The sequence below is a fragment of the Odontesthes bonariensis genome, chromosome 18 (assembly GCF_027942865.1).
Source record: "Odontesthes bonariensis isolate fOdoBon6 chromosome 18, fOdoBon6.hap1, whole genome shotgun sequence".
Taxonomy (NCBI): domain Eukaryota; kingdom Metazoa; phylum Chordata; class Actinopteri; order Atheriniformes; family Atherinopsidae; genus Odontesthes; species Odontesthes bonariensis.
Genome location: NC_134523.1, coordinates 8950263 through 8974320, shown reverse-complemented (window position 1 = coordinate 8974320; position 24058 = coordinate 8950263). Strand labels below are relative to the sequence as shown.

The 24058-nt window shown below is 40.8% G+C and overlaps 1 protein-coding gene across 1 annotated transcript in view; it reads left to right on the top strand.

The window, feature by feature from the left end:
* The window catches only part of rims3 (regulating synaptic membrane exocytosis 3), a 40164-nt gene that overhangs the window by 1184 nt on the left and 14922 nt on the right, over window positions 1–24058 (top strand). Inside the window, exon 2 of the mRNA XM_075449959.1 lies at window positions 11107–11436. Coding sequence (XP_075306074.1) covers window positions 11172–11436 — 265 coding nt within the window. The 5' untranslated portion in view covers window positions 11107–11171. The remainder of the gene's footprint in view (window positions 1–11106; window positions 11437–24058) is intronic.

The following is a 24058-nucleotide window of genomic DNA, read 5'->3' as shown; positions in this document are numbered from 1 at the left end:
CTGTAATTGTTACTGCTGAGCACTGTGTGTGAGATGTAATAACTGCATTAACTGTGGGCCCCTCTTGGCACGTTTTATTGGAAAGTGAATAATTATCCTCCTGCTTAACACTTCAACTCTCGCCTGACTCAGACTTGATCCTTTGAATAATCTATTGAGACATAATTGAGACCCAGTCGTGCACTGTGGAAACCCATGACTCAATAACCCATTTAGTCTTAATTTAAACATTGAATGCAAAGGCCATTTTCCACAAATTCTGCATACAGTGCAAAACAGAGGGTAATCAGTCATCCCATTTCACATTCTCAAACAGCTGCCACAAAGCGTACATGTCTTTTTATGAAGTATTCATGCACTCGTTTGGTTGGGTGTGGCGATCCAAGAGGGCTTTCAGATGTGTGCCACGAAGTTGGGGGGAGGGGGCAAGCAAAATCCTGCTCTTGTGAAATATTTACTTGAAAAGTGCGTGTGTTTGAGTCTGAGTGGTTGGGTTGGGGGAGTGTCACATGCTATCAGATAATCTGTCTGCTGAAAAGGCCAGCCTGACTGTTGTGCACTGTATCATCTTCCATCAAAGAGCCTCCGCTAAAAAACACACACACACACACACGCAGGCATACTCTTTTTCAGAATTGATAGTTGGAAAGGGCAAAGTTCAGTACAGCACACACACACTCATACATGCACTGACACATCTGATCACACTTCAGATCTGTAGCTGCCCGCTGCTGGTCCTGGTGCTCTTTGAAATGAAAATCAAATGAAAACAACCAAGGGGCTGAGCGGACACTTATCATAGTAATGAGCAGGCTTCAGCGTGTTCGCTCGGGCGCATCTTTGTCTGTTTTGTTGCATGGCATGTTGCTGCGTGCACTTGCGGACAGCCATCTGTAAGGCACAATTCACTCGCCAACTCGTGTGTATCATCAAAGAGAGAGGCTGTGATTGGTTGACTATGAATGGTTGGTCAATATCATGAGTTCCCAGTGCGACGCTATGGACTTTTATGTGATTATTTTGCACACTCGCTCATCTAGAAGAGGTCAACATATTTTTTATTGGCCTGTACTTTTCAGTGCTCAGTGTCAGGAGATGATCCAGTCTACTGCTGGTGTACTTTCTCCTGGGGATGCGACATCAGTTCCTGATTAATCGATAACTCTTGAAACCTGTTACATGTGCGAAAAGGCTGCTTCGGTCAGAAAATGCGACCTCCATTATGCTCATGTTAGCCTTTAAAAAGTCTGCCATTGGCTGTACTAAAGCATGTTTACAGAACATGTTTATTCATTTGTGCTAAATTATGGAGCATAAACAATACAAAAATCCTAGGGCCATTATAGATTTACAGGGAGTAAAACAGTCTCATATGTATATGTGTGTGTGTATATATATATATATATCGCATACTGTCAATCTGTCAGTCAAACCAATGCAGGCCTTTAACGTCAGTTTAAGATTAGCAATAAGAAGCAGTGTACTTTTAAACCGGACCCCCACTTTCCTGGACCTAACCAAGTAGTTTAAATGATGTCAGTTTATTTATATAGCCCCAATTCACAACAAAAGTAGTCTCCGAGCACTTTAAAGAGAAAGTAAAGAGGTCCAAGACAAACACAATTACATACAGTTTATTTCAATCTAAGTATAATTCAAATACTGAATTAGAACACTGAACAGCATAAAAGCAAGAAGTAAAAATAAAAGCTGTCCGAAGGTGGTCTTGAAGTTGGATCCTATGTTTTTAAGTCCTGTTGCTTATTTCCATGTCTTCTCCAAAAGCTTTATGAGGACTTTGTGGCTTATTTCTTAGTTAACAGTCTTGAATTGCATTTTATTCTTGGAGTTTAATCTTACTCCAGCTACTGCGACAAAGGACAGTTTGTGAATATGTTGGACTTAACAAGCGTTGATAACTTGACTCACAAGATCATTCATTCCCAAAGTGGGTTGCGGGGAATTTCATGTGGGTCGCCAAATAAAGTTTGTTTTATTGATGATGTGTATATTATATATATATATATATATATATATATATATATATATAAAAGTATTAACTGCCTTACTTTGCACTTACTTTGTTTCATGAATTATAAATTGTGTAAATTGTACTGATCTCTCTTCTGAGATGCATTTATTTCACCTCGCTGCATTTGATTTAATTATGTTGGTAAGAATAAGTGAAAAAAAAAAAGAAAATATAAATAGTCAACCAAGACGATATATACGTGTGATAGACCAAAAATAGCTGATATATGCTGCACTATGTTAACACAATCCATTTGTGAGAAAAAAACCCCCCAAAAACCTCTTGATAATAACTTAAACTGCAGTGTCTTTTTAACTTTAATTTACACAGAGGTATTTCATATTAAGATTTAAAGTTGTGAAATAGCATAAGTAAGAATGTTGTCGCAGGTAATAGTTCAACTTAGGAATGAGCTCGTTTGTGGGCTAGTGACTGGAATCAGGCAAGTTTTCAGCGTAACTTCTGTCTACCTGGTTGTGGACGCACACAAACACACAGGAATAGGAATCAGCAGGCCAGACTGTTTTGAAAAGTTTTAAAGCGCAATTGGCCAGCAAATATAATAACACGGACCAATATCTTATGGTAAGAAGAGATCAATTGGATCAGCAAAACAAGCAACCAACACAAAAATAAGGCCACACAGGGGAGTACAGAGTGAAGTCGATAGAAAACTTTTGATAAAGGTGTCAGAAACATAAATGTTGAAATAGATAAATACATGACCCATATTTTGTTCTCCTATGGGATTGGACTACGATCCAGTCCACACATCTCTTTCAGAGGTTCAGCACTAAGTAAAACACAGAGGTGTGCTCTTCTCGACCCTGGCTGTGTCTCTACAGGCTGATTGTAGCTCTCACATTTAGCACGTCACAGTTAATGCATCGTAAGCCTGGACTTAATGCATGGTAAATTGGATAAGACTGTGTGTGCTACTCCACCCGAGGCCAGCTACCAGTATCCCAGGTGGGATGGAGCGATGGTGGATCTGGGGCGGCTGAGGGGTGGTGAGACAGAGATGTCACTGACCACATTAGTCACCAGAGAAAGCAGGCCATGAGTCAGGAAAAGCTCCCAGCCTCATCCATCACTCCCCCCTTAACCCACTTTTCTTCCAGTCTTGCCAGTTTGACTTTCTATTTTTCTGTTTCCCGCTGGCTCGCCACCCCCCCCCCCCTGCTGCTGATGGAGTAAGTCTGCCATCCCTCTTTTGATGGCGGAGAAAGAGAAGAGGGCCCAAAGAGAATGATTCAGTGCTGGACAGATTGCAGGTTGCTGCAAGGGATGAAAGTGAGAAGAGATTTAGGGTCAACCATTGTAGTGCAGCAAGGAACGTCTTCAAACAAACAGCTTTTAGTGTGAACATAACAATTAAGGGAGTTTGTTTAGACAGTCACTGTGGAGAGATAAAGAACATAATGGTGGTGTAGAGAACCAAACCCTGTGAGCTTTTGAGACGTCTGTGATGATATGAAAGAGGTCTCACTGCTCCAAAGGGCTCCTTGCTCAGACTCTGGTAGTAGTGCATAGCTGACTTATCGCTGCAATGAAAACACAATATTGCCAGCTCAGCTATGAGGGGATTAGCCTGGAAAATGGGAGTAGCTTGGGATGAGTGGATAAACAATTGAATGAATACAGGGTAGTGATTTAATGTTTGGCAGTTTGGCAGCATTTTGCAGCGTTGGAGTAAAGCATTGACACAATGATAATGTTAGCCATTTTGATACTTGATATACATTTTAGCATAAATTCGGAATGTGAATTATAACTGTATATGTCAAAATGCAAGAGCTTTCTGACTTCCATAAAAGGCTAATTGTTGAATCTTGAACACTTGGGGCTGTAAAAAGAGCTCCTGAGTTTTGAGAGGAATTGTGTTTAATATAAATGCTGGCATACCAAAAAAGAATAACTCACCTCTGGTAAGATTGAATGCCAAGTTCAGTGACAGAGATTGAATGCTGCTAAGGCCACATGAAGAGGACAACGAAGCGGTGGGAGAAAGTCACATTCTCTGATGAATCCTCACCGATGATCTTTCCACGGAGGACTTCAAAAGAAGCTTTTGATCCTAACTGTCTGCACCTAACAGTGAAGCATCGAGGTGGTTCTGTGAGGATTTTTGGTGGCTAAATCTTGGAATTCTCTTGGCCCTTTAATGTAACAGCTCTGCGCGGTGGGGTTTCTTCTATGGGGCATTTCTTAGCTTTTTGCAAATGTCCATGATGATAATGTGCAGATTTACACAGATGCACTATTGCAGTCAAAACTTGGTGCAACAAGCACAGTGGTAATATGGAGCACTTGGATTGACCCTTCACAATCCGAATCAAACCTTACAGAGTAGCCAGATCGCAACCAGATCTTAACATAATAGAAAAATCTCTTCAGTGCTTTGCAGCTCTAATAGAGAAAATGTTTGCCTGCCACGCCTGATTCGACATGAATTTGCCGGTTTGCGGGAAAACATGGTGTAACGGATTGAATTTATGTCTGCTGTCAAGAGGTGACGCTGAGAGAATGACTCAGCGACACACCTCATTAATGATTCTATTGGATGAAAATATGATTGGGCCAATGGGACGGGCTTCTTATGAGCCCTTCTTCTCTGTTCATTTCACAGCTGTTAGAATTCAAAATCGAGCCCCTGCGCACAAGGCTTAACATTATTCCGATAAGTGTGAAATGGCAAATTTGTGAATATTAAATGGCGCTGCGACTGTATGCGGTCAGTTCATTTCTGACTCTTTGCGCTCCTTTAGCAGGTGTGAAAATTAGGAAGCCAATCTGTTTCTGAGCCGAGTGCTTTACAGAAGATTTGGACGTTAATTCAAGTCGTACAGCCAAGACATCAGTGTTAACGCCCTCTGTCATCCAATATTTTGCCTGTCTTCTGCCCCTGGCACATACACTCAGTACAACATATGTGTGTTTGTGCTACTCCGGGTTTCTCTGTGTGTCAATTTGTGATGATCCATTTGGCTCCCAGTTGTCCCTCAGCCTGGCACTCTTACTCTCCCCTGTGTGTCACTGTAAAACCAGCCCTCTGTTTTCTCGCCTTAAGAGGCCCTTCATGATCTGAGAGATGCATCAGCTACACGCACACACACACGCACACACACATGCGTACAGCACTAGGCGAACCACAATGCAATGGCAGCAGGCGCCTGGCCGACTCATTCTGTATCGCGGCCTGGGAAGTTTCCATGGTAGCCTTAGCAGGAAGTACATTACAGCTCTCGCCCGCCCTTGTGCACTGCCGGTCTGATTGTTCATGAATGTAATTTTTATTTCTAGTTATTTTTTCATACTTGCACACTTTGTAGGCTGTACTCATCAAACAGTGTGTCCAGCGCATATATACTATAAAACCCAAATCTGTCTTTTCAAACCAGTTTGCCGGCTATTCTCCCAAAGCTACATCAAAAATATGCAATTAATCGAGGAAGGTTTTTAACTTTTACTGGCAATGTCCAGTTATTTATATCCCACGGACTATGTATTCTGCATCCTACTGTTGAAAAGTTACTGTAATGTGGTTGTAAACATAATCATGATATCGAAGTCTTTGGGGTAAGACGGCTGTTCTCAAATTAAGTCATTTGGCTAACACCTTACTTACAAACACAAGTAGTATAAGAAATGTTGGTTTGATTACTATCGAAATGATCAATTAAATTTGACTGATATCAAATGACCTATAGAACATTCCCTGATGAGATACTCCTCTTCAGTGTTTGTTGTTTTGTTGATTCAGCCCAGCTTACTCTTCTTCTGTGCCATGTGGGACATTCAGCTCGTCACAGCCAAAAAACACTTGGCAGAGATGGATGTAAACAGACTCATCCAACAACAAGCACAAAAAGGGGAATTTTTGGAAAAAAATTACAGACTCACTCAAAAATAGGACGAAAGAAGTAGGCAGTCGCAATAACAACAAAAAATAAATAATAAGAAACTAGTTTTTATACTTTCTTGGGGCAAATTTCTGTCAACGTGTGACTCGATGTGGCCGTCACACCTATCGTGAATCTTTACTGTCATATTTGCTTTGGGGGCTGATGAGGCATACCGTCCAGTAGTGAAAGTGTGGTCTGCATATGAGCAGGCACTTATATTCACCAGAAATCCCAGAGCCTGCGATTTTGAATGTTTTGAGAAACATTTATTTTTCAATGATGAAAGGAATGCAACTGATATCAAGCTACAACTCAAGATTGCAACAATGAAATTGAGGGGAATGGCTCACCTGGCTCTGAGAACAGTTTAAAAGGATTCACAAACTTTCAGCAGCTTTCAAGCTCAAATGGCTCACTTGATGAAACAACTCCTTTCTCCACATCTCATGGGACAAATACTCGTACAAATGAAGTCGTCAAATCTTGCACAGCAGTGGCTGTGTGGCGTGGAGACGGGTTGTTTGGAGGTGTGGAAGGAGGAGCCGAGAGCAGGGCAGTTTGCTGACGGAGAGAGAAATAAATGAGCTTTTGGATGTGAAGTTAGAGAGCACGGAGACATATGGCGAGGGAGCAGTCGGGCACAGAGATGAAGATGGATGTGTTCTGGGTCTGCCTATAGGTCCAGCAACACAACATACGGACACAGGTTGTGTCGGCATGAGTCACTTTGACACAGTACATATTAGTGATCTTAATCATTATTTATAATAAAGTGAAAAAGAAAATCTAACTCTTTTTTTTTTTTTTTCCGTGGCTTGATTTATTAGTTGTGAAGTTAACAAAGCACATAGAAATAATCTGCTTCAAAGAGGCACAGCAAAACTAAGCCCAAATCACTGGCTAAAGATATTGAAGCTGCGCTACTTAGGTCCAGAGAAGAGAAATGCAGAAACAACGAGGGTGGTGTGAGTCTTTGCTGGCCTCACGAGTCGATGAAATTGTGACTTACCTGTTAATAATCAGTGCTTTGATGCATCTCAGTGTTTTGCATCTTCAAATTATGACCACACATAGCTGCATTTTCATTGCAAGATAATAAGATCAGTCTGATTTCTCTTTTTATTTGTTGCTTTCGTAAATCAGACCTTTTAAACTTAAATAGCTTCCTCTTTTAGTACAACGCAGTTTGTTTTTTCTGTTTTCTAAAACTCAGGAGAGAATTTAAGAGTAAATGCTTCTCTTCGCACTACACCACCAACCTTTTAGTTTAATGTGTGTGTTTGCTTTTGTTTTCTCATTTTCACCTCCTTGAAAAGTGGACAATAATAGGATGGGCAGCAAGGTTGACCGGCAAACACTGGAGTAAACCAGAAGTGAGACAGGTTAGCTATTTTTGCTGCTTCCAGTCTTTTGACAGTGCTGAGCTAGGCTAATAGTCTCTTTGCTGTATTGTCAAGGCTAAGTGCAAGTAAGCAAGAGAGTGCACAAAATGCTGAGGTGTTCCTTTACTGGAACAACCTTTATATGGGAGTATGTCCAATCTGCTCTGTTTTAATCAGTGGATATGAAACACACATAGTGACTTTCAACATCCAGTATAACATGCTTTGAGGTAAAACATATATACTATAAACTATATACGGTATAGCGCCCCTCACTTTAGCCTGTATCACAGCAGAGCATGTCAGTCAAAGACCGACACATGCGGATGGATAGAGGATCGCATCATTAAGTGGAAAGGGGAACTAGATGCACATCTCAGTCATTGTCATTGTTGGTATCAAATTCATCCAGCTCTCTTTCTCCCGCTTCCACTGGATCTAGCCACATCTTCGTGCAGTGTTTCTCTCATTGTCCATTCATTATGAAGCGTCTCCTCCTTCCACATTTCTCTCCCTGTCCTTCCTCTCCTCTCATGTGTTCCTCTCCATCCTTGTGCTTCTCTGAGAGCAGAAATTATTCTATTTTATCTCTTGCAGCCTTCTCTGTTCCTCTCTTCTCCTCATTTCCCCCTGCTCTGCTCGCTGTGTGTTTAAAGTAGACATGCCCCCCAGAGAACCAGTGAAGAGTGTACATTGGCTGGAACAGGGAAGATGAAGAAGAGGGAGGAGAGGGAAAGAAAGGAGGAGATGGGAGAAAATGAGGGCATATATGCTCACCTGAATTTTAACTTTAAAGCCCCCTCTCCTTGTCTCTCCCTCATTCTTTCCTCTATTTTTTGCTTTCATTACAAATGCCACCGCAGTTGCTGTGAACACAGTCTTCCTCCCCCTTGACTTCTTATTCAGAGTTTCTTGAATAAATGCCAGTATTTGCTACCTAAACCTCTGCTACATCAGTTTTCCTCTGTACCTATGTAGTACCTACGCTGGCTATTCAGTCAGTTTGCTTGTAAGCATCAGGGTTGTGTGTGACAGAGCAGGGCTGTGATGATGATTTATGCCTAAAGCACTGTGCATTTGCATGCCAGTCTCCTGTTCTGACTCTATAAAGGCAAAACCATTGTTCTTACGTCTTTACATTATTTATGATTTCTAGTTTGGGCAGTACAATAAGTGTTTTAGAGGCATACGACATTTGTGCACTATTCCCTGCAGTCATGGGCTGTATGCAAAAAACTTAAGTCTTTTTAGGCACGCTACACGTCTCTGGAGATGGAAATTTCCCATTTGTTTGGCAACAACTATTGGATGGATTACCATAAAATCTTGTACTGATATTCAGTGATGGTTCCTGCAGACCTTGACCGTCCCCCGACTTTTCTTCCAGTGCCTCCATATTTAGACAACTATTGGATGGATTGCCTTGAAGTGGATCTAATGGTGTTTATCATGACACTGAGATGAATTTGAATGTGTTTGTGCATCGTTTTTCCTCAAGGCCCTGTCATCAGGTCAAATTTATGTTCGGTCAAATAGCACAGAAAGGCAAGACTAATGTTGGCAAACTTTCATAGATAGGCCACAGTCTTTTGGGAATAATGTTTTACTGAGAGAGGAAACAAAAGTCAAACTCTTGGAGGACGCAGCGCATCGGTTTATTCAGAGGTGACAAATTGAGGCCCATAAGGAGAACGCTTTACACGCAGTAAAATTCATTGGGGGTTCTATCATGATGTGGGCTTGCTTTGCTGCCTCTTTTACTGGAGGCATTGAATGTGTCAAAGAAATTATGTGAAATAAAGTGTGTTTCTCAGTGTCATAAAACAAGATTTTCAGGAGAGGTTATGCGGCTTTTACTTTGGAAAAACAAAAGCATGCATCCAACAACTCAAAAGGAGAATGATTGAACGGAAACAAATTAGACTTAGAGTAAACCTCGCTTAAATCCTTTAAAGAAAGCTGAAGTCTTCCATTGGTAAATTGACTCATGTCACCTATAGATGTGGAAAAGTGGCATGAACTGCCAGGTGTGAGACGCCTCTAGGTGACAAGAAATAAGCAGGCTATCATTGTTGCCAAAAGTAATGGAAAAAAAAGTTTAAGGAAAGAGCTCCTCTGGGTACAGCTTGTGCTTTGCTAGTTTTTTTTTTTTTTACTTTTGTTTTATGAAAGCCTTTTCTGCTGCTGTTCATTCACTTTTGAAGCTCTGTTAAAGTATTACGATTGTACAAAACTGGTCCTGTCCCGAATGCTTGTAAAACTGGCATTACCGGCATCACACTAACCCATGCTGATGCTAATTAGAAAACTGCTGCATGCTCAGCTAAGATGTATCAAAGGTCCCATCTGGTTAGGCACCTAGATATACCACAACCTGGATCAATGGGAGTCTTTAACAACATTAACTAAAATAGTCAACTTCGTAATACATTAAGCCTATTAAAAGTCAGTAAAGTCATTGTTGTCATATTAGCATACTGGCAGTAGCTTCAAGCTTGCCCTAGCAGCGGCAGAAGATTCTTTAGCTGGTTACATGATCATATTAATGTGTATTAGTGTGCTGAGGTAGACATATCTTTCAAGACCCTATAATGTAGGTCATGAAAGAGCAATGCAGTACTCTGTTTGAAAACAATAGAGGGTGACAAAAAAAAAAAAAATAGGTCACAGCAGGGCTGCAACAATAAACTGTAATTTGGAAGAGGAGAAAAAAGAACAACAAATATTTGAAAACGGTGTTGAGGAACATGGCCTCCATATATTTCATTTGCCCTATGGCTGTCAGCTTAGCCTTATTGTATAGTGATCATATGGAGGAGAAAGAAAGGAGAGAACAGAGAAGATGATAGAGGAGGATAGCACCTCCCTAGCAGTGCTCAATGATCTTTGTGGAAACATTTACATCTCATAGATGGAAAACGCAGGTAATTGATACAATTAGTTGGCTGAATCCTTGCCAACTAATCCTGGTTCACATTATGGTCAGGGCTTATGACTCTTCGACAGAGCAGCACCATTCTTAACCTTATTAGTTGCAGCTGTGTTTTTCCTGCTGTATGAGAGCCTCATCTGTGCAAACAGAGGCTGCTGTGTCAATCAGTTAGATATTACATGTTTTTTCAATGTTTAGTGTGTGCGTGTGCTAGTGTGTGCGCATGATCACACTGGTATTCATGGCATTCTGCCAGGATTCAGCCAGCCAGTGATGACTTCAACAGTAGAGTTCATCATCTGTCACGGTTTAAGGTCAGGCAAAAAAGAAGAAAAAAAAAAAAAAAAAAGAAGAAACCAACCCAAAAAACCCCACAAGACAAATACCAGCTGATAGGTTCAGCCCCTGAACAGCAGGCCAGCCTTGACATTTGTGTGAAAGGCAGGAGGTATTTCTTAGCATCTTGGCTAGTTTGAACAGTCGCTATCTGTACTATCCTCACCTGCTGACCTTTATGTTCTTTGTTTTCTCAGTTCGCAAAACTTCTGGATATCTAAAAGACCTTTGAGAGTTTTCCATGTTTTGTTCTTTTTATCCTGTAGGAAGTCATTTTTGCTGTGTCTGCAGTAAGTGGGTAATTAAACTGAGAGCCACACTGTTGAAATTGAAACTCATTGTCCTTCAGTCACAAGGAGCTTGTGCAGCTGTAAGACAAGCTATTAGACTGCATTTTATCAGAGATACGGCACACGAGGACGTCCTTTTATTTGAGATTTGCTACCTCTCTCTAACTCAATATCTCCACTTCCACCCTCACCTTGTCATTTTTCTTCTGCTCTCGTCTTTTTTTCGTAGCCCCATTGCAGCTCTCTGCACCCCCCTCTCCCCCCAGCCCATCCGCCCTCCAGTTCAGCGGGACCATGATGCTCAGCAGCTCCGTTGAGGTGCCCAGCCCGGGTGGGATGAGTGGTCTCAGCAGTCTGAGTGCGGCGGCCCGGAATGTGGTGCGCTCCTCCAGTATCTCGGGGGCCATGTACAATCTGGAGAAAAGTCCCAGCAGCGGTGGTCCAGACTCGGCATCGTTGGCCGGCAACAAGAAGCGGCGCTCAAGTCTGGGTGCCAAGATGGTGGCAATTGTGGGGTTGTCACAGTGGAGCAAAAGCACACAGCAGCTCAACCAGCAAGGTCAGTTTTCAGTCTTAAATTATTTTACATTATGCAAGCTCCTCTTATTATGCTGTCATTAAAATATTTATTTGACTTGATTCTGATATTTTTTTTTTCACCTCTTGCGTAACCTATGCTGTGTAACTCCGGGCTCCCTTTGACTCTTTCTCCTTCCATTCTTCTCATTGTTTCCACACTTTTCCACACTTTTTTTTCTTCTCTCAGCCAGTCTTTTACTGCCCTCGGCCTCTCTGTCTTTATTGTCTGTTTGAATATAGTTTGTTTAGGCGTGGAATATTAAGAATTTGGTTAGACTTTGGTTTAGATTTCAAACAGGGAGTCATTTTCATTTGGTGTTTTTAAGATGTTAGATCATCTTTACTCTAAGTTTGGTCTAAATGTCACAAAATTTTCCATGTGCCCTTACTATTGTTAAATGCTCTAGGATGGACAATAATATTTCAATAAGATTTGGATTACAGGACAGGGTTTATTTCACTGTGTACACAAAAATACTACCTAATCCACCCCGAGGGGTATTCGTTACTGCATTGCCTTAATTTCAGTCCTTAGGGTATTACTCAACAAGCTCTCTGTGGCTTTAAAGCACCTTTGTGTTGTTATTATTATCTTAATAAGAGTCTTTGTCAGATGCTCAACCCTTTTGTCAAGCATCATTGTGTATTGAATACTGCAGTGGGTCTGCAGCAGTAGCAGCAAGCATGCATTGTGGCCGTATGGCAGTGGCTCTATGTCCTAATATGTCCCCTATGGTGTATAATTACAGATCCTGTGCAGCTGCAACAAAAGTGTTTCTCAATTTGCACCTCAATGGTGCACAAAAGCCCACTCATTCCTGCTGGATAATGGGGAAACCATGTCACACACTGAGACTTGGTAATGGCTTAGAGGCAGTGCCAGCAGGGGCAGGGGATGCAACTCATCCCAGTGCAGTTAAATAATTTTTCATTCCGCGGTCTGTCAGTAGAAAACAAGTTGTACATTTCCTCCTGTTCTCCTCGGCTTCTGTTTCTGCTTCAAGTACACTGAACTGTAACCTTAAGAGAACAGCGTGTCTGTGTCTGTGTTCCTGTCTGCTTGCCTGATATTCTTTACTTATTCTGAGAGTGTTTGTTTGCATCTCTGGCTTTAAGGCTTTCTGTTTCGTGGAGAAAGCCGAGTATCTTTAGATTTTTTTTGGTCATTTTCCTTTTGAAAAAAGTACTTTTCAAAAAATGTTCTTATTCATTTCGATTGTAAAGGTTTGGGCAGTTGGCCACAGAAAAAAGCCAATTTGAAAGGAACTTAACTAAACTGGTTAGTTGCTAAAGTAACTGCTCATCAGACTTAATAAACATCATCATTTATCTCAGCCTAAGGCTTACACTCTGTCACACTTAGTATGTCATCATTAGTACACTTTGGCCCCGCATGTATTGCGCTAGGTTCTCACCTTCTAATATTTTGTAAAGGTGTAATGTTTTAAACATTCGACAAGCTAAGCTGCGGTACTCAGCAAATATTTACAATTTATATTTGCAATGCTTAATCAATATCTGCTAATGTTTGCACGCCAGTTAGCTGCTGCATCACCATCATTGCTTCCGACTTATAGTCCTTTTAACCAGTGTTGAAACTCCTTCTAATGTTATGCAGCTCAGACATGCCTAAAAGGTCTCCACATTTTGATAGGTGATGTCGTATGCTAATTAGCATTTTCATGATGTCCAGGGCTCTGTAGTTTCTTCAAAAGTTTGGAGCGAATTCATCAAACTGTTTGGGACAGAGCCATTCAAACTTTGGCATTAGTGGCCTCCGGCCAATACTCCCATTTATTTTTGCTACTTACAAATTGGTTCAGTTTGGCCTACTGTTCATAACTGACCATCATAAGCAGAGATGAACAAACAGAGCGATTTAGCTGATTGATATAGTTTTCTTTATTTGTCAAACCCTTATTTCAGTCATCCTCTAATATTTCAACAACAATTGCTAATTTCTCCAAAAACTCCTCTCCTGCCCCTACTCTGATCTGACCCTCCAGTGTCTAGAATGAAAGGGGAACTCTTTAGGTTCCTCCTTAACATCTTTGTAACCCACAAATGCAAGGATTAAATTATGCATGGCAAAGACATGAAGCATAACTGAAGTACGATACCTTGTGTGGGAGCTTATGAGATGAAATGTCGAGTGCACGTCAACATTGCTCGAAAGATCATTGATAAAGCAGAATAGTGAATGCAAAGTTGAGCTTACGCTGCGCTTAATTTGGGTTAAAAGTGTTAGTTAATGTGCTATAATGTAAGGATAAACACTTCCATTTGTCTGCAAGGGCAATGCATTCTTACCTTTTAGTGCCATTATCATTAAAGCAACTCATTGCTCCAAAATGAACATTTGGAAGAATTATATTTGGTTTACTTTAAGAATTAGGACTGAGATTTAGGAATCCGATTTTGAAGATATGTACACGGAAACCGGCAGATCTTACATTCGGTCGCTGCAAAACTGTTAAGAAACTCCCATGGATTTGTAACTTTTGAACTCCCATCGTGCACATCCACTCAGTCCCAGAGCAAAGCTTGGGATGGGGAGAAATCTGAGAGGAGGTAGGGCTCAGTAATCCAGTCCAGTGTATGGATATCAGCTGTTCATCTTGTTCCATGGCAATGTAACTCAATTTCTCTCAGTAAGGTCAATTTTTTTCAAAATATTTTCAAATTTTCTGCATTCCGTGTCTGTGTGTGTGTGCTGATTGAATAAACTGCGTGCGTAATTTGCTTGCAGCAGGATCACAAGAAACTTATTTTGGAATTCACCTGGAAACAACAAATGCTGTTTTATCCTTGGCAGGTATTTGGCTATTAAGTCTGTATAACCCGGTACAACAGTGAACCAGGTGCAAAACTCTGTATGCCTGCGTTTAGTTCTTTAATTCTGTATGATGTGACACTTGGCTGGGCATTATCCCTTACTTCTCAGCATGCAAGGTGTAGAGGGTAAGTGTGAGAGCTGGCTGAAGTATGTGTATCCCACGGTCAGTGCAGGAGACTTGTGTGCCCTGATGACATCATTCCATCAGATTTGCATTCCATTTTGTTCCAGCTCTTTACATCTGTTCGCTTCTCTCCTACTCTCTGCACCTGCATTTGCTGTATTTTAATGTTATCTCTTTCTGCATCTGTTCACGGATGGGACGGGAAGTCTGAAATTAGGACTGAATAGCTGCCCATTAAGCCAAAGTGTTCAGTCGTGGTTCCTTTGAAAACATTGTAGGGCTGCTGCTCTGTCCCCAAAAAAATCTTGATTTTTAGAGGCATTGCATCATCTTTCTGCGCAATTACTTCAGCTGTAATTCTACATACAACGATCACTCAGAGAGAAAGTTAGAAATAGCAGGATGCTGAGGGTTAGAAGCCGTGTGCCGCACTCCACACTCTGACCACTATGAATGAGTACACCCGTCTGGGTAATCACACTGCTCTGCCTGTAGCCGTATTTGTCAATTCAAACACACTAAAGAACTCAAATTAGTCAATTTAAGTGTAGAAGTATGCAAGTTGAGACACCATTGTACTGTGAGGATAGAAAATCATTCTAATGATAAAATCAATCAACAGAAAGGCCTCACAAAAAAAAGAAGACATTTTTATAGTCATTAAAATCTTGATATCTTTCATGATGTCAACAAAAAAACATAATCGAAATTACCCATAACATATTGTTTGACCTGATTTGGTCAATGATTAGAATATGGACGTTTAGCATATTCATTATCGGACTACAGCCCATCTCACAGGAAAAAACTTCTTGCCCATTTCACGTCTATATTGAGCCACATTTTATATGACCATCAGTATTGTGATGTCGTAGCCTCTGCACTCAATACAGACTCATACACTCACTCATTCAAAGGGCTCGCTGCACTCAGGCACAGCTGACACTTGTCTGATGCAGACAGAGCTATTATTTTCACCATAGGGGTGTTTGTGTCTCTGTGCCTGCGGTGATGAGGAGAGCACAGTGAAGGAGAAAGTGTGGATGAGGGAGCAAGGAGGGGCTGAGGATGTGGAGAGGAGGAAGGGGAGACGAGGGGTGTGTCTAAATTTAGATGTTCTCAGCTGCCAGAAGAACACAGCGTCTGAAACAAAATCACAGTATCATGCACCCCTCCCTGTCTTCTCGCATCCACAGCACTCACCTTGTTGGAGTTGTGATCATTTTACTCCAAGCGCTGGCAACAGGTTTTTTAGATTAATTTCCAAAGTTTTCCTCTGAGGAGCAGAACTTGGCTATGAGATATAAATAGATCAATATGCATCGGCCGAGAAATAACACTTTAGGAAGAGGATCAGCTTGCAAAGGGGAGCATTTGTGAGACCTGATGGTGGTTTGCCACTCATTACAGGCCGATGCCCTGAGCATTGGAAAGAGTTGGATCGGTGCATCTTTGAGCCAAAATAACCTGATTTAGGCTCAGTTACTGGCCCAATTGATTTCGGTGCAAATTGAATCAAGGTCCAGCACTGTTACGTAAAATTTACTCAGCAAAATTATGTCATTGCTGCTACTAGGAATTTGTCTGAAGCTGAAAAATGTAGTAGACTGAGTCTTGGAACCTGCTGCTGGAGCAAAACAAGGTTGTTTACTCAATGACCCAGTAAGGCCAAGATGGGCTGTCTTATTCTCTTTCTCCCTCATAATTTACTTTGGCTAGAAGGCAAAGTAGGCCATATGATTAGATAAGCAGCTTCAACAGAATGACTGACAGGCAAACATTCCTTCCCACTTGGTCGGGTTAGATGAGGCTCCTTTTTACTGGGAGTCATTAACGGCTCCGTTTGGTCTGCGTTGACCCAGTAGCCTTCTGAGAGGCTCAGTTGACCAGCTAATAGCCACAGGTTGATCACAGGAAATTTTTACTCCGGATTTAAAAACAGACAAGTTTGCCATATTTTAACCTATGTAATAATAACCTATTTTTATGATTGGCGCACAATTGTGTATTAATTGTATACTCTTCATACTGTAGATTTGTATATAGCTAATGTTTATTTCTCTGATGTTTATTCTATACTGTAGATTTATTTATAGCTGATGTTTTATTCTCTATTTGTATTCTATTCTATTTGTTTTTCCTTTAATTGTTTACATATCTTTTATACTGTACGCTGTTGCAACACAATAATTTCCCAAATTGGGATGAATAAAGTATCTATCTATCTATCTATCTATCGGGCGAGACACACGGTCAAAGCTTTCAAATAAAAAAAATAAAAACATTTACAAATATCTACAAACCTCCCTCGGTACGGTTTTATGCCAGCGTATGTATTTTTTATGTCATCCAAGCAAAGCTTTAATGTTATTTTAGAACAATCAAAATATCCATGTTGAAATTGTAGTTTATTTTTAATTTATTGTAAAAACCTATTGTTAGTATTTTTTTTATTTATTTATCTCTATCAAAGATAGACTTGCTTAAGGTAGTCATATGCTGAAAGATTTGAAACTGATGCAGGAGATAACTACAGAAGTCTCCCACTCAAAACGCATCTACTTCTACTCGCTCCTAAACTGCAATGTGGTTCTGTTGTGCTCCCTGAACACAACTTGATACCACACTGGGAGAGTTACAAAGACAGAGTATTTTGTCTGACTGGCTGGTATTTGAAGGTAAGCTGATTTCATTAAGTTTCTTGGTATAAAGGGGTTCATGGTGTCCTAAAACAACTTAATTTATCAACTTCTCATCCATGGTGAGAACCCTCTGATGGAGTTACTCCTGGCCTGCTGCCACCGGTTCTGATGGCATAATGATCAAGAGCTGACACAGATTTTTTTTTTATTATTAAAACTAACTAGGTGACGTGTGCCATTAGTGTGTCTGATGTCCTGCCTGGCTCTGAAGCTCTTTAGATTTTGATACAACTTGTCTGACTCAGTCAAATCTGCTGGGAACTAAATGCCCCAGTGGCGTAAGACTTCAGGTTCTGAGAAATTCACGGTCACGGCACGAGGTGAAAAGAATAAAAAGAATCTCAACTATCACTCTGGAAAACCAGTTATAGTGAAGACATCAGCTGGGGAAGAAAACCCATCCACTTATACAAAGTGGGCTTTAGATGTCTGAAGTGGTACAAGTCAAGATTTTCAGATCACAGCCGAAGCCTCTTAGAGTTATTTGTGTTTATGGTTGCATTTCGATTGTGCCCGCTATTGTTTCCAACCAAAACCACATTTGCTCATTATAATAGCAATGATAATATACAATTTCACAGCTCAGTTGGCCGGCCCTAGCAATGATCTTTTTTATTGCTGTAAATAATGGCACCAGAGTTAAATAAATGAAAATAAAGTTGCATAAGTTTCTTTCTTTGTTTTGAGGTGCAGCATAGTTGTGTTGTGTAAGTGATGGATGTATGTGTGTGTGTGTGTGTGTGTGTGTCTGTATATATATATACACACATATATATATATATATATATATATATATATATATATATATATATATATATACACATATATACACACACACAACTTCTTGACGTTGATGCAGGCTATTTTCATGCAGTCCTACACGCAGGTTTTTTGTTTTTTTCCCCCATATGTTGCTTTTCAGTTTTCCATGCCACTCCATGCATTGCTCTGACTCCCACTGCGCCCGTGTCTCTTGATTCCAGCTTTTGTACCAGGCGAGTATTGGTGATGGCATTTGGGTTCTGTCTGTGCTCTATTTATTACCTGCTATTATTAGCAACGGTGAGAAGAAAGCACAGACACACACACAGGCAAACGGTTTCCCAGGTTTGATGGCTGAGTCACTCCTCTGCTGAACACGCTCTTATCTCCTGAGCAGGTTTATCTGTGGCTGCGTAAAACGGAACCAGCAGTTTCGTAAAGACCTGCAGGGAGGGACGTGGCCTTCAGAGAAACAAGCGCCATTGATGAGATGCAGTGCAGCAGTTGGATAAAAGGAAACCAGGTGTAGATATGTGTGTGTCTTTGGTTAGTGTCCCAGTGAAAGGCTTCACTCCCCCCAGCCCCCTCCCTTTCATCCCTGTCCCTGCTTAAACAGTTTATGTCTGCGTGTGCTTCTGTTTTTGTTTGACTGTTGCACATTTATACTCAATCACTTCACACTTTCCTGCTTCAATTAGCTCTCTCAACCCACTCAACACCCATTCTCTTCTTTCCTCAATTGCTTTAAACATTCTTGTTTTAAATCGTCCGTCTGTGTGTTTGTTTCTGCGGGGATGAAGTTGCTGCTGGAGGTATACCAGAGACACAGGAAAGAAACAGAGACGGGGAAGGAAAACTGTCTGTCAGGGGAAGAGAATAATTCTACTACTTCTTAGTTTGCTTATTAAGCTGGCTCCATCTTTGCTCCAAGGCCAATAGCAACCACATTTCATTTCTTTCCATACTGTTGTCAGACAAATATTTTCGAGTTGGCTTACTGTAACCCAAGCTCCGGGCTGGGAGTGAAGATTTGTGAAGCTGCCGAACATCGTTGCCAGTAATGTTAAATGCTTCCACTCAGTTTGGAATTTACTTTCAGGAAAATAACACAGGTGTTTCTTTTTCACATGCTTATCTTTTATGCTTTGTTTTTGTTTCTGGAAAATTTACTGACCAAAATACTGACTCGAAGGATTACTGGAAACCGACTTCCACAAAATGAGAAAAATGTGTTCTTTGTGCCACAAAAACATAAAAAGTTTGTCACGGCTGGAAACAAGATGCGCTGTTATACAGATGTCGTCTTTTTCAGGGAATGGGAACAGTGTGGCTCTGTCGTACGAATCCAGTTGCTAAACTGGTCAGCCAGCTTGTTCAAATCTGTCGCCCACTAAAAACATTTGGTGTATTATGAAATGACAACTTAAAATCTTCATTCGTCAAAAAACTGACACCAACTACTTGGAGACTAAATGGGATCGTTGCTGTCCAGTCGAAAATAAGAAACCAGTCTAATCATCTCAGAAAGAGGTGCTGGATAGAAATTGGTGCTCAACACTTGCCGTAGAAAAGAGTGTAATGCCATCCTTTATGTTGTCATAGTTACAGGCTTCACCCTTGTGAGGTAGTGGTAGTTTGTGGACCAGTTTTGAATATGCCGTAACCCCCTAGAGCTCTGAGGATAAACATGCTAATACTGTTAATAGGAAAGGAATCAAGCCTCTTGTTTGGCTATACTTGTGTTTGAAAAGCCTTTTTAAACACATTTAATTGGGTGTAAAAACAGTATATGTTCTCCTAGATCCCAACTTGTTAGTTTTCTTATTAATATCATGCTTATAGGTTAACATGCAAGTTAGCGACGTCCGTTTTTCTGCTTTAGTTTTCTTTCAGAGACTATCTAAAGCCTACTGGTTCCTACTCGTAGGAGGGAATGTGATGGGCTGTTGACAGGAAAATGTTTAACTTAAGCTCTAATTTGATCATTTTTTCTGAACTATGATGCTGATAAAAAGTCTTTGCTGTTTGGCGGATACTTGCGACATGAACATTGTGCTCCCTCACATTGAGACAGCTCTGGCGGAAAAGGTTGATGTGATGCAGAGGCGAGATAGCCAAGGAAACAATTTCCTGAGGGGTTCTGTTTCACTCTGGCTGGAGGAAAGACCTTCCCTTCAGCACCACCCTACTGTTTTTTTTTTTTTTAAGCCTAATAATTTTAATATGCCTTAACTTTTGAAGGTTTTATAATACAAGGGCACATTTAGGTACATAAAAGTAATCAAACGTCAGTTCAAGGCCACAGTCAGTCTAATAGTTGAAAGAGTCGACCACGACACGTCGTTTTTACACGGGACTACAGAGGAGACCTGGCAATTTCAGCACTCGGGGTGTTTTCAGGCTGAGTCACTCGTGCCCTACTTCCAGCTTTGTCTCTGAGTCACAGCTAGGAAACACACTTTTAGGAATTTTGGCAGGCACATTTTGGAAAGCTTGCAGTGTTCAGATCCATTGAGGCGCAGCTCATGTCTTAAAAGAAATATTTCCATTTCGAGACAGCTTTCAAAAGGCTGAACAACATGATTTACATGAAGTTTACGTGACAGTAGGAAAAAAAACTACTGTCTACTGATATTATGTCAGTACATCCAAAACAGAACTTTGAAAATGCGTGTAAACAATGTTAATCTTTTGGAAACTGTATGAAATGGAGCTTCACAGAATCGGACAAACACAGCCAGATGATGCGGTTGGAGGTTAAATCAGTCTGCATGTAGATGCTCAGCTTCACTCAAATGTGGCAAAGCGCTCCGTCTCTCTGCATCTTTTTTCCCCTCAAACAGTAAAGTGTAAGTGTATATCGATGCGGCCTAATTCCATATAAAGCTGCTCTCACTCATATATTTTTATGTTTTTTTTTTTTGCCGCTTAAAGCTTTTCCAGACTGTCAACCTGCTCTAAGAAAATCCTGATTTTACTGCAGCGCCATCAGACACAGTCACCATTCAAGTGACTTGAAGCAATATATGTATAGTATATATGTGCTGTGAATTCAGCTATACTTGATGCACAATGATCTTCCACAGAGAAAGTTAGCAGCAGTGCATTATCTCGAACGTTTACTCACACACTCCACAGCCTGGCAGCATCAGACATACTTCAGATAATAACTCGACCCCCCTCCACTGGATTTAAACTGGCACAAGGATGGCGGTCCAGTGCTGAATGAAAATGAATGTGGTAACACTCTAACTGCCCTTTCATAATGATAGCTATTTCACAAGACGACTAAACTTCATTGTTATTCATATCCACCGAAAATATCCTTCTGTAGTTTTTAAATATGCCCTTTTCTTTTGAAGCCTGTTGGCTGAAACTTTGCACGTCTCAAAAAGCTCTCTCACATCCCCACTGAGGCTCCTGGAGGCTACCATGACCAGCGGTTGCTTTCTCTGCTCTTCCTGTGTCTCATTTCTCCACTCACCGTTCTCTGGAGTGGCCTCTTTGTGTTACCTTCAGCTTTGTTCATTTCCCCTCTCCTTTATCTCCCCTCCTCATCTCCATCTCTGCTGTTCTCACTTTCACTCGGGCGTCTATCACGTTTGCTCGATCTTCCCCACCAGCTCGTTCACGCTTTATGCTCTAACCTTAGCCAGACAGGACGAACCATTCAGCTGTTCCTAGCTGCTACTGTGTGTGTGTGTGTGTGTGTGTGTGTGTGTGTGTGTGTGTGAGAATCGCAGCATCCATACCTTAAACGCATTTATCTATACTTAGACATGACACAGTATGTTTTTAGTTTTTTTAGATATAACTATTCACTCTCTTGCTCAAAATAAGACGATGATTGTTGTGCTTCTTGATTGTGGCAATAATCACAAGACTATTATTTTGATCGACGTTGAGATCCTGATTATTTCACATGACTGCTGCTCTCGTGCATTTACTGAACTTAAAGCCAAAGGATAACAAAAGAAAAGAATAGAAATGGAATAGAAATAAACGTGGAAGCGGCTGTAACATGGGGTGACTTGACAAGTCCGTCACACAAGGGCATCCATTCGGGGACCTGTGCAGAATCCACAGAGGGTGCCGGAGAATGGCAGAGGCAGCCTCAACATTGAGCTGAAAGGTAACCGACACTTCCGCTGTGCTAAATGTGGACCAGGCGAGAGTCACGTGACAGTTTGGAGACAAAGTGGAGCACCTTGCCAGTAGAGATCCTTCTGCAACTTACCTTTTCTTCCTTGGATTTATCAAATAAAAACAACAAAACTTTTTTTCGACATTTTGAATCAAGCTGAGCTAAATAAGACTGATTTTGGACTTACAGGAGGGAACGAAGGAGCACAGCTACAAAGGAAGGAGGTGCAACGAATTCACAATGCAGGGCACAACTAGTAATACACATCGCAAAGAGTTTAAAAGAAAAGGGTCGCTGTTTATCTCAGTTATCTTGGTTTTATTAGTTACTGGAAGCAAAAACGTAATTAGAAATGGTGTCCGATTTCATGTTTAACTGTTGCCAACAGCTTTGCACTGTCACTGGGTAAGTAAAGACTTCATGAGGGCTTGTTATCACTGTGAATTTGCAGCAAGTTGGAAGGGACAGACTTTTAAAAAAAAAAAAAAAAATCAAAATCACCTAATTCCTCCTGAATTTTGACAATTTGCAGATCCACCCCACTGGCTGTACAGTATGTAGAAGTTGGATGAAGCCACAGAGGTTGACGTATATCGAGACACAAAACCGCTGAACTTGAACAGTCAACACTATTGTGTCTGCACTAACAGATTAATAGAAAAGTAATGATGCACAGCTGATGTACAGACAAGGTCCATCACTAGATGCAATTCAAAACGGATCTGCCCCGTGTCGTTGTCATGACAGGACAAATGAACAAGGAGAGCAAATCTGCTTTATGTACTGGGGTCCATAAATGTTTGCTTATGAAATTAAGTCGGGTACTTTTATACAGGGGCCAGTTCCAGTGAAGTGTGAGGTTCTGTAACTACTCTATTGTGAGTCCTCTGCGTGAGTTTTTTTGGAATTGTTTTATTACATGATTAGAATAATAATGTACACCTTGTTACTGTAATTAATCATACAGCATGTCTGAACTTTTACAAAACATAGCCAGCTGACCCAGCTGAGCCAGCAGATAAGAGCACCCAGATTCTACGTTTCCTTGTGAGAAAAAAACTGCACCCCAGTAAGATTTTTTTAATGTATCGTGTGTTTTTGTCATGTGAAATGAGTCGCCTTGATTCATTTTTGTGTTTAGGTACTATAGGCCTGTTTGTAAAATACATATAATCGAGGTTATTACACCTTGACTCGCAGTAAACACATCTCGATGGGTATAGCAGTGCGTATCCTGAGTCATTGTTTGGTAGGAAGATTCCTCATTTTGATGCGCCTTGTGAGCCCAGCATTATTAAAAGTGGGATTGTTTCAGCATAAATGAATTCTCCGAATGACAGCTCTACGGTTCCACCCACCGTTTTTTTGGCTGTGCACCAGTTTCTGTCCATCAGGTTATAGCGTCTCTGAAGTATTAGCTTTGAAAGGTACACTGCACCAATTTTATTAATGTCCAAAATGTTCACCACACGCTGACTTTCAGTTCCACTTGGCGCTCTTACAGAAGCAGAACTTTTGACTTCTTTTGCTGACATTGTACAGGTGAAATGACTGGCCACTATATGCTTCTTTAATAGGCTACATATACAACTCTTTGTCCAGGAAAGATTACAACAAGTTTTTTTTCTTTCCAGTGTTACCTTTGAGACAGTTTTAAAACTAAATAGCGCCACAGCTAGCTTCACTTGTTAACGTTAGTTCATTATGAAAACATTATAAAACATTCTAGCACATCCAATACGAGCCTTCTGCCGCCTGACGTATGATGCGAGGAAAGAAAAAGCAGACAGAGGAACAAGCTTTTGGTGCATAGAAAGCCACACTCACACTCTTACAGTTCCTATCTGGCTAATTTGAACACACTTTGTGATTGATTTTGAAATCTGTTTCATGTGTTTCATGGCACAGCAGCACCACCGCTGCACTGCAGAAAATACTGAATAAGAGATGCAGCTTTGTTTTTAGACATTGATGTTATTGTTTCTTACACCCAAGTCTAAAATATGAGAGATATAAATAATCTCTCTATTTTTC